The sequence below is a fragment of the Notechis scutatus genome, chromosome 12 (assembly GCF_049901735.1).
Source record: "Notechis scutatus isolate UNSWTSFEM ecotype Mainland chromosome 12, rNotScu1.2, whole genome shotgun sequence".
Classification (NCBI taxonomy): domain Eukaryota; kingdom Metazoa; phylum Chordata; class Lepidosauria; order Squamata; family Elapidae; genus Notechis; species Notechis scutatus.
This window is the reverse complement of record NC_142020.1, coordinates 4,353,424-4,365,886: the sequence shown is the minus strand read 5'-3', so window position 1 is coordinate 4,365,886 and position 12,463 is coordinate 4,353,424. Positions and strand designations below refer to the sequence as shown.

Here is a 12,463-nt window from a genome sequence, read left to right as displayed (position 1 = left end):
AGGAGAAGAACGGGCAGAGATGGAGGGTGGAGTTAAATATGTCATCAGCTTAGAGTCCTTAAGTTGCCACAAATGATCCAAGTCTTCCCCCCGCTAGAATTTCTTTGACCCTTATCCACCGTGTTTCCCCAAAAATACAACCTACCTCAAAAGAATGACTTTTATACATGCACCCAATATGAGCCCTGCCCACAAAATAAGCCCTAATTAAGACCCCCGCCTATCCCAGGGTGGACAGGCAAAAATTAAGCTAGGGTGAGGATGGGGGTACCCTACTACTACAGTTGCAGCCAGGCCTCACACACCCCAACACCTGCCTTGCCGGCCCATTTCTTCTGCAGTCAGCAAGGCTCTATAGTCAATAACAGAGCTCCGAATAGATCCAGAGCTCTGTTATCAGCTGCAGAGGCCTTTAGACGCTTGCATTTTCTTTCTTTTCTTTTTTATAAAGTTTTTATTTTATATTTACAACTCCCTCTTTCATTTTAAACAGTGTGTCGACTGGGTACATATATCTTGTGCTAACAGTTATAATTAACATACTTTCCTTGACAAAATATCGATCACATTTTCTTGTAAACTACTGTCGCTTACTTATTTTACCTTTGTGACAATCTTAGCTTATTTCTCTCTATATTCATCTACTCAGTTTTAACTTATTTCTTTATTTTCCAACCAGCCCCTTACATTTTCCAGGAGGGTCTCGGGGGCTGGATCTGACCACACCTTGTGTTTGACTTCCTTGCTCTAGTTCCTGTTCTCCTGAAAGCATTGCCATTGGGAAAGTCTTGAACGCCACAGCCATTGACATCCATGCAGATGGGTGGGGAGCAAGGGTCTTCAAACTTGGCAAGTTTAAGACTTGTGGACTTCAACTCCCAGAGTTCCTGAGCTAACATGACGGGAGGAGGAATTCTGGGAGATGAAGTCCACAAGTCTTAAAACTGTCAAGTTTGAAGACCCCCTGGTATAAAGCCTCCTGCACTGTTGAACTAGAAGGCTTCTGAAGTCCCTTCTAGCCCAATGTGTCTATGTTCTATGCCAAAGGTCTTCCAACTTGGCAAGTTTAAGACTTGTGGACTTCAACTCCCAGAGTTCCTGAGCTAACATGGCGGGAGGAGGAATTCTGGGAGTTGAAGTCCACAAGTCTTAAAGCTGTCAAGTTTGAAGACCCCCTGGTATAAAGCCTCCTGCACTGTTGAACTAGAAGCTTCTGAAGTCCCTTCTAGCCCAATGTGTCTATGTTCTATGCCAAGGGTCTTCAAACTTGGCAAGTTTAAGACTTGCGGACTTCAACTCCCAGAATTCCCGAGCTAACATGACTGGAGGAGGAGGAATTCTGGGATTTGAAGTCCATAAGTGTTAAAGCTGTCCAGTTTGAAGACCCCCTGGGTTGGAGGGCAACTCTTGACTGGGAAGATGATGGGAAACTCTTATTTTCCAGAGCAAAGAAAGGGGAGACCACAGCGTTACCAAAGAAGAGCTGGAGACCTGCATGATTAACCAGGTAAGGTGCCTTTCATTGAGCAGAGCAAAATGCCCAATCTACATTCTGGATCTTTGCTCCAATGTTCACCTGCCCAGCAAGACAGCATAAGACCTACAACTAGTCATCAACTTAAAACAACAGTTTGCTTGAGGACCATTTGAAGTTATGCCGCTGCCGAAAAAAGTGACTTATGACCATTTTTGACACTTATGACCATTGCAGCATCCCCAGGGGTCATGTGATGTACATTTGGATGCTTGCCAACTTAGTAAATTAGTAAATTAGTAAATTATATATATAGTTATATAAAGTATTATAAAATACAAAATACAAAATACAGAAGCAAATAAGAGGACAGGGAAGGGGAAAGGAAAGGGGGAAAGACAACTGACTCACATTTATGACGGGGGCAGTGTCTCGGGGTCACATGGTCACCTTTTTGCGACCACCTGACAAAACCAAGTCAATGTGGGAAGCCAGATTCACTTACCAACCATGCTCCTCATTTAACAACTGCGGGGATTCACTTTACAAATGTGGCAGGGAAATTCGTAAAATGGGGCGAAAACTCAATAAATTTTTCACTTAGCCGCATAAATGTTAGGCTCAGTTGTGGTCATAAGTTGAGGACTATCTGTACTGAAATTAGAATGTAAGCGCACACCCTCTGCAACAGCGGAGGACTGGCAAGCTAAAGGGGCAATGTGTCCTGAGCAACCCTTAGCAAAACATTTGCCACCCTTTGTGGTTTTTTACTCTAATTTTCTGTCTACAAACATGTCCGTATGCCAACCCTCACTCCGACTTTCCTATGGGTTGGATATGCCCTTTCTTTAAAAAAAAACAAAAAACCTTTTTTTTAACCCAACAAACATCATCCTTACATCATTCTCTCGGAACTTTGCCCATTTTCTAATCTCTTTCACAACTCAGTGTCCTCACAGAATCTGGTGTAGTCTGTTTCATAATCCTTTAAATCGGTTTTGCAAACTGATAGTAAATATCACTACTCCGTTTTTCTGTGTTTATGCAAGTAATGTCCTAGTCTATTCTATATTTTATTTTATATTCTATTCCATTCTATTTTATATTCTATTCTATTCCTAATTCTATTCTATATTCTATAGTCTATAGTCTATATTCTATTCTATATTCTATTCTATTCCTAATTCTTCTATTCTATTCTATTCTATTCTATTCTATTCTATTCTATTCTATTCTATTTATTCTATTCTATTCTATTCTATTCTATTTTCTATTCCATTCTATTCTGTTTTCCATTCTATTTCATTCCATTCCATTCCAATATTCTATTCTATTCTACTGTTGTATTCTATTCTATTCTACTCTACCCTACTCTCCTCTATTCTAAACCTAGATTCCTGACTTAATTCTGTACACCATGGTTCAGTTAGCCATGACTTAGAGTGTTAGCTATGTAGCCAAAACAGATGAGATAAAACGAGAGATCATTCTGATATTCTTAGTTCTCTATTACTAAATCAAATCCATTCTATCCTGTATCTGGAGCAAATTTGTCATTTTGGTACATCTGTCTATGGAGATTCTCAGTCATCCAGGTCATGGTTATCCCAAAGGTGGTTTTTCAAGTGTCAACTGGACTTTCTGTTTTTTCTTCGAAGACGTGTCGCTTCTCATTCATGAAGCTTGATGAAGGATGAAGGATGGAGAAGCAAAACGTCTTCAAGGAAAAACAAGAAAGTCCAGCTGACACTTGAAAAAGCACTTTTGGGACATCCATCACTGGAGGTTTTTAAGAAGAGACCGGACAATCACTTGGACTGGACTAGAAGACCTCCAAGGACCCTTCCAGCTCATTCCGTTCTGTTCTATTCAAAACTCCTGCATCAATGAACCCTTTTCTGAACTGAAATCAGCTTCAATTGCTGAAATGAATCTGAACTCCACTGAATCCATCCCTTTCTTTCCAACCAATTCAGACGTTTTTTTCTGAGTGGCTGAATTCTCCCAACCACCTTAAATTTTTCTTGGAAGGTAGGAACCAGGGGTGGGACGCAAATATTTTTACTACTGGTTCTGTGGGAGTGGCTAGATGGGAGTGGCCATTTGACTGGGGAGGCGTGGCTTCTTTTGTGTGTGTAAAGCAATTCCTCCCCCCATGCTTCGGGGTTTTTTTGGCCTCCTGGGCTTCAGGGAAGCCTGCTGGGAGGCTGTTTTTGCTCCCAGGAGGCCCAGGAAGCCAAAGAACGGAGCGCAAGGAGGGTGCACAGCACCACCTTTTTCCTCCTGGGCCTCAGGGAAGTCGCCTGGACAAAGCAATAAGACAGCAAGGGATATCAGCTGATAGTCGGAGGAAAGCAAAAAAAGAAATACCGGTTTGGCCCAACCGGTAGCTGTTTTTTTACTACCAGTTCGAATGAACTGTAGCATTTTTTTACTACCGGTTCACCCAAACTGGGCCAAACCGGTAGAATCCCACCATTGGTAGGAACAAGATCAATTTTCCAAACAAACAGCTTAAAACAGATTATTTGAATCAGGCTGGGCCACAACTACAAAGGTCTTTAAAAAAAACCACCTAAGATTACATTTTCAAACCAGTCTTTTCTCATTAAAAAATGGTTCCCCGGTTTATTTATTTCTCGCTGGTGCTCCTTCCGCTGAAGCAGGAACACTCCTTTAGATAAGCCACGCTTTAGAGGAGTGTGGCTTATCTAAACGGAGAAAGTTGCAGTTTGTTGGCTTATCTACTGTTATTATTGACCTTTTGTTTCATTTTATCTTATCTTGGTTTTCTTGTTTTATTTCCATACCTTATGTTCTCAAAAGCTGGACAATGTCCACAATAAGGTTTGGACCGTTAGAAAACAGGAGGGTGGATGAGTGTTGTCAATTGTTTCTTTTGTAGTTGAAAATCAAAGATTTTTTCAGCAACTATGAAGCACCCTGGGCAGGCAGGGATAGCTTTCCCCAAGCTGGATATGATGTGGTGACCCAGATATGAAGGCCAGAGGGCATCACAGTGACTTCCCACAGATATAGCAGCTTCTTTTAACAGAAAGCGTTCTAGATGACTGAAACAGAAAACAAAATAGAATAGCAAGAGGTGGAAGGGACCTTGGAGGTCTTCTAGTCCAACCCCCTGCTCAAGCATTGGAGACCCAGTACCATTCCCGACAAATGGCCGCCCAATCTCTTTTTAAAAACCTCCAGGGTTGGAGCACCCACCACTTCTGAAGGCCAGCTGTTCCACTGGAGGATTGTTTTCACTGTCAGGGAATTTCTCCTTAGTTCTTGGTTGCTTCTCTCCTTGATTCATTCCCATCCGTTGCTTATTGTCCTGCTCTTCTGGTGCTTTGGAGAATAGGTTGGCCTCAGGGGTGGGATTCTACCGGTTTGGCCTGGTTCAGGCGAACTGGTAGCTCCAAAGATCAGCTGGGAATGAACCAGTTCGCTCCGAAGATCAAGGTGTTTCCTTTTTTTTTCCCCACCGATCAGCTGTTTTCCAAAGATCAGGTGTGCCGCACGATTTAGATTAGCTAGAAAGCAGGAAATCGTAGGATTGCTTGCTTTCTAGGTAATCTAAATTGTGCAGCACGGCTGATTCTCTCCCCCGTCGCTGTCGTACTGCTTCATCCAGGAGCTTCCCTGAGGTCCAGGAAGCAAAAAACAGGGTGCGGGGAGGGTGTGTGTGCTGTGCAGCCCCCACTGCCCCGTTTTTGCTCCCAGGAGGCTTCCCTGAGGCCCAGTAGGCAAAAACAAACAAACCAACAAACCACACCCATCCAGTCACATGCCCACCTAGCCATGCCCACCTAGCCATGCCCATAGAACCGGTAGTTTAAAATTTTGCATCCCATCCCTCGTTGGCCTCTTCTTCTTTGTGGCAGCTCCTCAAATATTGGAACACTGCTATTGTGTCACCCCCAGTCCTTCTTTTCTCTAGACTGGACCCAAATTCTGCAACTCTTCTTGATGTGTTTATCCTCCAGTCCCCTAAATCATCTTTATTGCTCTTCTTGGCATTCTTTCTAGAACCTCAACATCTTTTTTTTTTATATTGCGGTGACCAAAATTGGATGCAGTATTCCAAGTGTGATCTTACCAACGCCTTATAAAGTGGTACTAATACTTCACGTGACCTTGATTTTATTCCTCTGTTAATGCAACCTAAGTTTGCCTTGGCTTTTTTTGACTGCTGTTACGCATTCCTGGCTCCTACCGGCATTGAAGGGATTGTTCACTTGCATTCCACGATCCCTCTCGCAGTTACTGCTATTAAGCCACGTTTCACCAAATCTGCACCTGTATATTTGTTTTTTTCTTACCTAACTGATCGGTGGCATCAAAGGGGCTAATGAGGTCAACCTAGGACTAGGGAAATTTAGGTGTCATCTTTTGCTCAGCCATAAAGTCCTCTGGATGACTTTGGGCCAATCACTCCTCGCCTAACCCAAGATGGTTTCTGTGAAGATAATGCTTGAAGAAGGGGTCACCACAATATAAAAAAAGATGTTGAGACTCTAGAAAGAGTGCAGAGAAGAGCAACCAGGATGGTGGGGGGACTGGAGACTAAAACATATGAAGAACGGTTGCAGGAACTGGGCATGGCTAGTCTAGGGAAGAGAAGGACCAGGGGAGACAGGAGAGCAGCCTTCCAATATTTCAGGGGCTGCCACAGAGAGGAGGAAGGGGTCAAGCTATTCTCCAAAGCCCCTGAAGGCCAGACAAGGAATAATGGATAGAAACTGAACAAGGAGAGATGCAACCTGGAAATAAGGAGAAATTTTGTGACAGTGAAAACTGTCAGCCAACGGAACAGAAATTGCCTTCAGAAGTTGTGGGAGCTTCATCCCTGGAGGCTTTCAAGAAGAGACTGGACAGCCATCTCTCAGAAATGATGTAGGGTCTCCTGCTTGGCCAGGGGGGTTGGACTAGATGACCTACAAGGTCCCTTCCAACTCTGTTAATTTGTTAAAAAAAGAATGAAATAAGACCGCATCTTGAGGGATAACGTTTCCTGGTTTTTGAAACCTGCTTGGCTCAGCTCTGAATACCAGCCCTCTGAATTAATATTCATGACAGAGGAGAGATTTCTGCTAATAACACAGCAAAATTAGAAAAATAAAATAAGTTATCCTCGACCTGAATGGTTTTATCATTCAGTTTGTCATTCCAGTTAGGGAAGAGGCTGCCCCCTAGTGGCCCAATTTAAATTTTAATTAACTAATGAATAAGCATTAATTTCCTCTTTGCATTTCAGCCCCCTGGTTGCCCAGAATACAGCATGCTTTCCTTTATGGGTGCATTTCACGGGAGAACTATGGGTAAGAAAGAGTTATTGTTTTTGTTGTTGTTGTTGGAAGCAATATTAAATACAAGCTTTAATAAGATAATAATAACAAGATAGCTTGGTTGATTATAGCCCATCGTGTCAGATAAGGCTTAATTTTTCAAGTGCTTTCATCCCAACCGAGCAAGCACTGATGAGACAACCCACTCTCTTAATACAAAGCTTTATTATTATTATTTTTTATAAATATAGTTTATTAATTTTTACAATTAAAACCAGTCACAATACATACACAAATAAGCAAAAGAAAGAAAAAGAAAGAAGAGAGGGAAAGAATTTTGAGAAAAGAAAGAAAAAGAAAGGGGGAAGAAAGAAAGAAAGAGGTTACAAGATAAAAAGTATTCTTATTTTAACAGTTTGCAAGATCTTCTTTTGTTTTCATAACCTTAACTTGTGTCATATAACCACACCTGTTTTTAACTTATATCGCTACCTCGTTATTATGGGTTGATACTTTTCTTTTATGCCTTATGATATATAATTTATCTTTGGTCAATCCAATTATACCAACAATTCCAGCTATTGTAGTATAGTGAAGTGTCTTTGTTTTTAGCGCCAAAGTCAATTTATCCATTTCTGCGCATTTTGAGATTTTTTCAATAATCATTTCTTCTGATGGAATTTGATGTTGTTTCCAGTGTTGAGCGAAGGCTAATCTGGCCGCTGTTAAATGTCTATTGTTATGTATTTGGCTTTTTTGGAAATTTGCTTATCAAAAATCCCTAGTAGGAAGGACTCTGGTTTGTTTAATACAAAGCTTTATTGAGTACATCATTTCGGCACTGAATAAAAGCAAAACCAACTCTGTTTAATTCCCATGGTTTTCAGATAATTAAAGAATTGAATCTCCCCCCCCCCCCCTCATTGTCCAATCAGGTGGCTAAATATTGCTTTGGGAACTGTCCGGGCCTTTACTGAACATCTGGTTTGATGACCTTGGTTCCCACGGGACAGTTTCTTGTTGCTGCCTGGAACTGACAACCCAGAAGCGGCTTCCCCTCTGCCCTGAGTTGGTGGCAAGTTTAAAAGCAGCAGTGTTGTAGCCTGTCGGCTGCTGCCCACTCCAGCAGCCAAATCAAGGAGAGGAAACGTGGGAGTCAAGATCAGCACCGAGCCTGAGAGCTCCGCGGGGGAAGAGGGAATGGAGCTGTCAGAGAGACAGAGTCAGAAGTGGAGGCTGGACCATCTGTCAGCCCTCAGATGGAGAGTCAACAGCCCCCAGGTCTGGAAATGGCTGATGAGGAAGAACAGCTGGGTCCAGTGCCTGATGCGTGGATGCGAAGGCAGAGGAGAGGAGAGCAGTGGAAATCTATCGACTGGCCCGTGGGACGGAAGAGCCACCACTGCTAGCAAAGAGCCACCCTAGCTCTGGGGATAAAAGGCAGGGGGTGGAAATAAATAGGTGTGGCAGACAACTATTCATCTCCCGGCCGGACAGACTTGTTAGCCTGCGATAAAAGGGAAACTTTTTGCCCAGGCTGCTGGCACTCCTAATTAAAGGAATCTTTTAAGTTCACTCCAGAGGGTTTGTCGTGTTTGGGGAGCTGGGTCAGAACAGGCAGCTGCTACGACAGAAAAAAATCATACTTGGGGATAATTAACACACAAACAGAAGCCTGGAGATAGATCTGCAGCTTCGATCATCCAACTTGAGAAAGTGAGGTTTGAGTTGAGTGAGAGGAACTTCCTGTCCAGTTGAGCAAGCGTTTTTCTGCAGGGTGTTATCTGGCCAGGACGAGGTCTGTCTTTAAAGGTTTCCTCTGGTTTTCATGGTTGTTTTTTTTCCCCACTCTTTGTTTAGGCTGCTTGGCGACTACGCACTCCAAGGCCATTCACAAGCTAGACATCCCATCCTTTGACTGGCCCATTGCTCCCTTCCCAAGGCTGCAGTACCCTTTGGAAGACTTTGCAGAGAAAATGAGCAGGAAGAAGCACGCTGCTTAGAGGAGGTGAGGATAGCCCAGCTTCGGAGTGCAGAAGGCACCTCGGGCAGGAGAGGTTGGCTGACGTAAAGTGAGTTTGTGTTGCTCAATTAACCCGGCACAGAAGGATCAAGCAAGGACCACAAAGGACATCCGTCCTTTGCTTTTCCAGGAAGAAAGAAGAGGCTCGCAAACCGTCTTCATCCTGACTTAGTTCAGCCCTGAGCAAACCAAGTTAACTTTAATCAGCCTCATGTCTGTGGAGATTCTCAGTCATCCAAGTCATGGTTGTCCCAAAGGTGCTTTTTTCAAGAGGCAACTGGACTTTCTTTGTTTTTCTTTGAAGACGCTTCGCTTCTCATCCAAGAAGCTTCTTCAGCTTTGATGGGATGGTGGGGAAATGGAAGGATTTATACTCCATGCAGACAACTGGTCATTTGCATCCTTTTAGCGAGTCTTTAAGATCACCTGTAGGTTCAACTGTGCCATCAGATGTCACCTGAGTGGTGTACATGGGTCTTGGAACTGTTGAAAGGATTGTGTTGTAGCATTCAAAAGACACAGGCCATTCTTTGGAAGACAATAAAGTCCACATTTTGGATAAAGAGAGGACCGCTGGTTTGAAAGAGGGGTCAAGGAGGTCATCTATGTCAAAATTGAACAGCCAGGGTGGGCTGCTAGGGGAGCCCCTAGCTAAGACTCTGCGGGGAGAGAGAGAGAGAGCCCCCAATAACCTCAGAAAGACAAGCAGCGAAAGCTCTTAATAGGCTTAATTGAACTTCTGGGCATTCAGCCAAGAGCATTTCACACCTCGTAAAAGTGTTGCAAACTAGATAAACAATCCACTCAGCGCTTGCAAGGAGCGCCATTGAAAAAAATCAGAGAACATAGCCACTAGCCTCCGAGGGGATTCTTGCTGCTATCATAATATGTACTATTAAATAGGTCTTTTATTTAAGTATTAAATGCATGAAATAATAACTTTTCGGTGTGTGTTGGCCACACCCACCCAGTCACATGACCACCCAGCCATGCCCACCCAGCCAGTCATTAGGGCAGAGAGCACCTTGCTAAAAAATTTGAAGCCCACCCCTGTGAACAGCCCTCCATCAACGGAGGGAGGGGGGGGATACAGCATCATCTATCTCCAGTCTATAACACAGTCCTTTCAGCAATTCCAAGAAAGCTCCACACCCATTTGCACCATTCAGGTGATCCTGAGGACACAGGTAAACCTCCAAGTGGCCTCAGCGACCCTCTGAAAGGACGCAAATGACCAGCTGTCTGCAAGGAGTAGAAATCCTTCCATTCCCCACCATCCAGTCAGAGCTGAAGAAGCTTCTTGGATGAGAAGCAAAACGTCTTCAAAAGAAAAACCAATAAGTCCAGTTGCCACTTGAAAAAAAAAGCGCCTTTGGATTTAATCAACCTCACGAACAAAAGCAGATATACGTGTCCCAGGATAATGTTGCAAGATCCAGACTGAGTTGGACCCTGGAACCAGAGGTTTAATCTTCTGAATTCTAGATGCATCATGATGGACACCTGCTCCAAACCCTTCAGGGTTTCAAATACAAAGTGTTGTAGGACCTGCCAGGTGGAGGAAGTGATTGGGTTCACCAACGATGCTAGCCTAGGTTTAGTTCTGAATGCATTACAATTGACAGCACACTGAGGTTAGTCAGACCAGATTATGGGCCTTCTTTTTTTTTGGAAATATTTTTTATTGTTTTATATCATACATTTCCTTTCTATGTTGAACAGTGTGCTCTTTAGGTGTCCAAGGTGTTAACATACAAACGTCATCATTATTATGAACACACACACACATATATAAACAAATATGCAGTAATATATAAACAAATATGATAACATCAATCATATTGTAACATATATTATCTTCCATTATAGTATCAATTATATAACAGTCAGAAATATTTACCGAAATGTTTTTCTTTCTCCTATAAACCATATTTCACCTAATTCCACTCCTCTAACTTCAATATCTGTCATTTAACCATTTATAGAATAGTTCCCGTGTTATGAAATAGTCCGAATCTTCTTTTCCATGGACCTTCTTGATATTGATGTGGTTTGGGTTTAGGGCAAAAATTGGCAGAGTAGCACAGAAAGCTCATCAGAGAATGGAAATCACGGTTGGAGAAAGACCGTTGACATGTCGCAGCTGCTGAAAGACCACGTTGAGGTGATGTCCTAATTCTCCAGGTTAGCCTTGGTTTTGAAAGAGTTGAGTCCTTCTCAGGGTAGGGCGTGATTTCTCAGAGCTCTCTGGAGACCAAGGAGATGCTTCCATTGGATTGGAAACTGAAACTCAAGCAGAAGATCACCTCTTCAAAATGCACCTTGGTTAATACTCTTTTAAAGAAGGCCAAGGAAGGAAGGAATCTGTCAGATTAAAATTGGGGGGAAGATACACCAAGAAATGGGCATTTCTCAGTTAGGTGTGGTTTGGTTTCTGTTTTTGGAGCAATCGCTTTGGATAAAATCCAACTCATAATCATGTGTTTCTCTTTATTAATATCAATCGCATTTCTTCTCAATTTGTTTAATTTATTTTGTATACAGTATATTATTAACTTTAACCAGCAGGTTATGCCTCCAATGGGGTTCTTTTATTTAACACCAGATTATAGCAGATGTTACTCACAAATTGGCCCATGGGTCATTTTTCTCCAACCTTCGATCCCGTCCAAATGTGTGGAATCTCAGCTTCCGTAATTGCCAACCCAGATAGAAAAGATCCCATTCGTCTGGAGGTTTCTTCTTTGCAGAAGGTTATTCAATGCTGCAAAAACATCACCAATCCTTCTTGATTGCTCCCTGGAATTTAATAAAATTGTCACGATGAATTGGAACAAGATAAAAGGCATGTTAGTGATCTGTTTCTTGTCTCAAAACAATCTCTTGCTGTGTTCTAACTTGCAGGTGGAAGATTTGATTGTTAAATACAGGAAAAAGAATAAAGTTGTTGCAGGAATCATCGTGGAACCCATTCAATCCGAAGGAGGGGACAATCACGCATCAGATGACTTTTTTAGGAAATTGAGAAACATCGCAAGAAAGGTGAGCTTTGACATAAAATCAGGACGTTTTCGCCTCCTTCTTAAATTGTTCCCAACTCCTTTCTTAAAGGGACTAAAACCCAGATGTGATTTCTCCACAGCACGGCTGCGCCTTCTTGATAGACGAGGTGCAAACAGGAGGTGGCTGTACTGGCAAATTCTGGGCCCACGAACACTGGGGGCTCGAGGACCCAGCGGATGTCCTAACGTTCAGCAAGAAGATGATGACCGGAGGGTTTTTCCACAAGGAGGAATTCCGGGCAAATGCAGTAGGTTCCGTTGGTCAACCTTGGTCCTAGAGGTGGTATTCAGCAGGTTCTGACAGGTTCTGGAGAACCAGTAGGGGGAATTTTGAGTAGTTCGGAGAACTGGCCAATCCCACCTCTGACTGGCCCCGCCAACCCCATCTGTTCTCTGCCTCCCAAGTCCCAGCTGATCGGCTGGGTCTTCTTTGGTTGCCCTGCCCAGGAGAACGGAGCTGGAAAGCAGGTTAGTGGGGTGGGGAGGGAATGGGGAGGAAAGCCTCCCGAGCCCTTGGAGGGTGAAACGCTCCCCCTGATCATGGTGCAGGAGGCCGATTACACCACGCCCACCATGGCCACGCCCACTCAGCAACTGGGCAGAGAAACTGGTT

At 43.2% G+C, this 12,463-nt stretch overlaps 1 protein-coding gene across 1 annotated transcript in view; it reads left to right on the top strand.

The window, feature by feature from the left end:
* ABAT (4-aminobutyrate aminotransferase) overlaps positions 1–12,463 on the top strand; it is a 34,541-nt gene that overhangs the window by 15,060 nt on the left and 7,018 nt on the right. Inside the window, 6 exon segments of the mRNA XM_026687889.2 lie at positions 1,445–1,507; positions 6,735–6,798; positions 8,626–8,730; positions 8,733–8,773; positions 11,693–11,830; positions 11,931–12,098. Coding sequence (XP_026543674.2) covers positions 1,445–1,507; positions 6,735–6,798; positions 8,626–8,730; positions 8,733–8,773; positions 11,693–11,830; positions 11,931–12,098 — 579 coding nt within the window.